This window comes from Phytophthora infestans, genomic scaffold (genome assembly GCF_000142945.1).
Source record: "Phytophthora infestans T30-4 supercont1.41 genomic scaffold, whole genome shotgun sequence".
Classification (NCBI taxonomy): Eukaryota; Oomycota; class Peronosporomycetes; order Peronosporales; family Peronosporaceae; genus Phytophthora; species Phytophthora infestans.
The window spans coordinates 1,368,497-1,370,214 of NW_003303718.1; the positions used below are offsets into that span (position 1 = coordinate 1,368,497).

A 1,718-nucleotide genomic window follows, 5' to 3' on the forward strand; every position below is an offset into this window, starting at 1 on the left:
TAATGGATACAAAAAATAGATATCGTACCTTACAAAACGGTCCTCCACCTATTCAGCTTGTAAAAACGCTACTCAGAGTCGTTACCACATCCCGCTTCCTACAAGACGAATACTTCTCTCTTGAGTGGAAAAAAACCCCCCCCCAATGTGTTTGGCTGGGTAAGACTGTTAGTTTTTTAATTTTACTCAAAATTTCCAAGGCCAACACTTACGCATTCTCTTAAAATCTCTTTTTTTGCTCGTTCACAATTTGAAACGCACGCAGCCTCACATTTCATGTGAAAATAGAACAGCTAAATGTCGAAGCCAGGAATGCGGGAAGCCATGCGCGCACGAATGCTAAGGGTAGGCTGCGTGTGGTAGAGTAGCCCGAGGAGCTGCGCTAACACACGAACGAGCCGATTTTGTTGTGGAGCGTCTAATTAGGGCGCTGGTTGCGAGAGAGGAAAACTGTGGATTATGTTCGGTCTGTTCAAGGGTTTCTCGGGATTCTTCCAGCGACGACGACTACGTTGATGACTCCTTTCTGACGAAGGATGACGTGGCGAATGCGGAGGAAGACATGAAAAGCCTCAAAGACGAAATCAGCGATGACGACATTACCAAGCCTGATTACTCTAGAGTCACCGCGACCACGAACCAGAAGGACGCGAAGGGCGCAGCAACGAATGAAGAGGGTGCGATAGGGAGTGCGGGTGAAAAGAGCGAGGCTACGTATAAGAAGGATGCAGACGTTGGTGAGAACGAGTTACAAATGATATCGATTCTCGTGTGTCGGGTGTGGAAATAGAAGAAGGCGCGGCCGCGGTCATGCCTGGCACGGTGAATGAGGATGAGGATGATGTCGCAGATAACATGGGCATGTATTTGTTAATGGCGATAAATGATTAAGTTTTAGTGCTTACAATATGGTCGTCTGTTTGCCGAAGTGACGGATACTCCTGTGGACGCAGGCGTAACGACCACTGACACGGCAGAGGCCCGCACGCCAGTGTCCTCGGCACAAGATGGTGACGACGACACGGTTGCGGGTGGGACGGCGATGGTGGCGCTAATATGAGTGACAATGGCGACGAGAATGCAAGTACGCACGGTATGTTGCTTGAATAATTGTGTTGCTTACTATATTGCTCCTGGTTTTGGTTTTCGGTAGACTATATCCTTTAGTTTGTTCAGGCCGCTCGAACCGATGCTGAGCTGGAGTGAGTTAATCACAAGAGGCGACATGAGTCACCGCATGAGAGATCGGTTTGCACTGAAGAAGATGGTGAGGATTGTCGTCCATTCAAGCGCACCCGTACTAGTCTCACAAACACCGCTACGAGCACGAGTGCTGTCAATCAACAGCGAGCCCGGCGTCGTACAAAAACATTTGAAGCGTGTGAGAAGATTATCAAGGCGCGTCAAGCAGCCGTTAGCACTGAACCTGGCCTGTCCTAGGAAACCCGTTCAAGAGCTGATCAAACACTAATCCTCGGGAGAGATTTTGGGAAATGGCGTGTTCTAGAAAATAAAATCTCCCGATACCGAAAAACAGTTCCTTTCTCCACTTTCTTGCGCTGAACGGTTCTGGGCGTGCAGTCGGCAGGTGGATATTAGCGAAACTAATAGGTGGATGGTATCCAGATTCAGTGCACCCAGGCATTCTTTAAAACGCTGTGGCTGTGACGGTGGAAATTAAGAAAAGAGGCGACTCGGTGGACATACCAGGACGAGGG

General features: G+C 49.0%; 1 protein-coding gene across 1 annotated transcript; it reads left to right on the forward strand.

Moving 5' to 3' along the window:
- Positions 1-297: 297 nt before the first annotated feature.
- PITG_16156 (uncharacterized protein) lies at positions 298-1,471 on the forward strand (the record flags this gene model as incomplete). The annotated part of the gene is made up of 4 exons (XM_002897874.1): positions 298-345; positions 536-677; positions 791-863; positions 1,348-1,471. 4 exons carry the CDS (start codon positions 298-300, stop codon positions 1,469-1,471), a joined length of 387 nt encoding a protein of 128 aa, XP_002897920.1.
- Between the last annotated feature and the right edge of the window lie 247 nt (positions 1,472-1,718).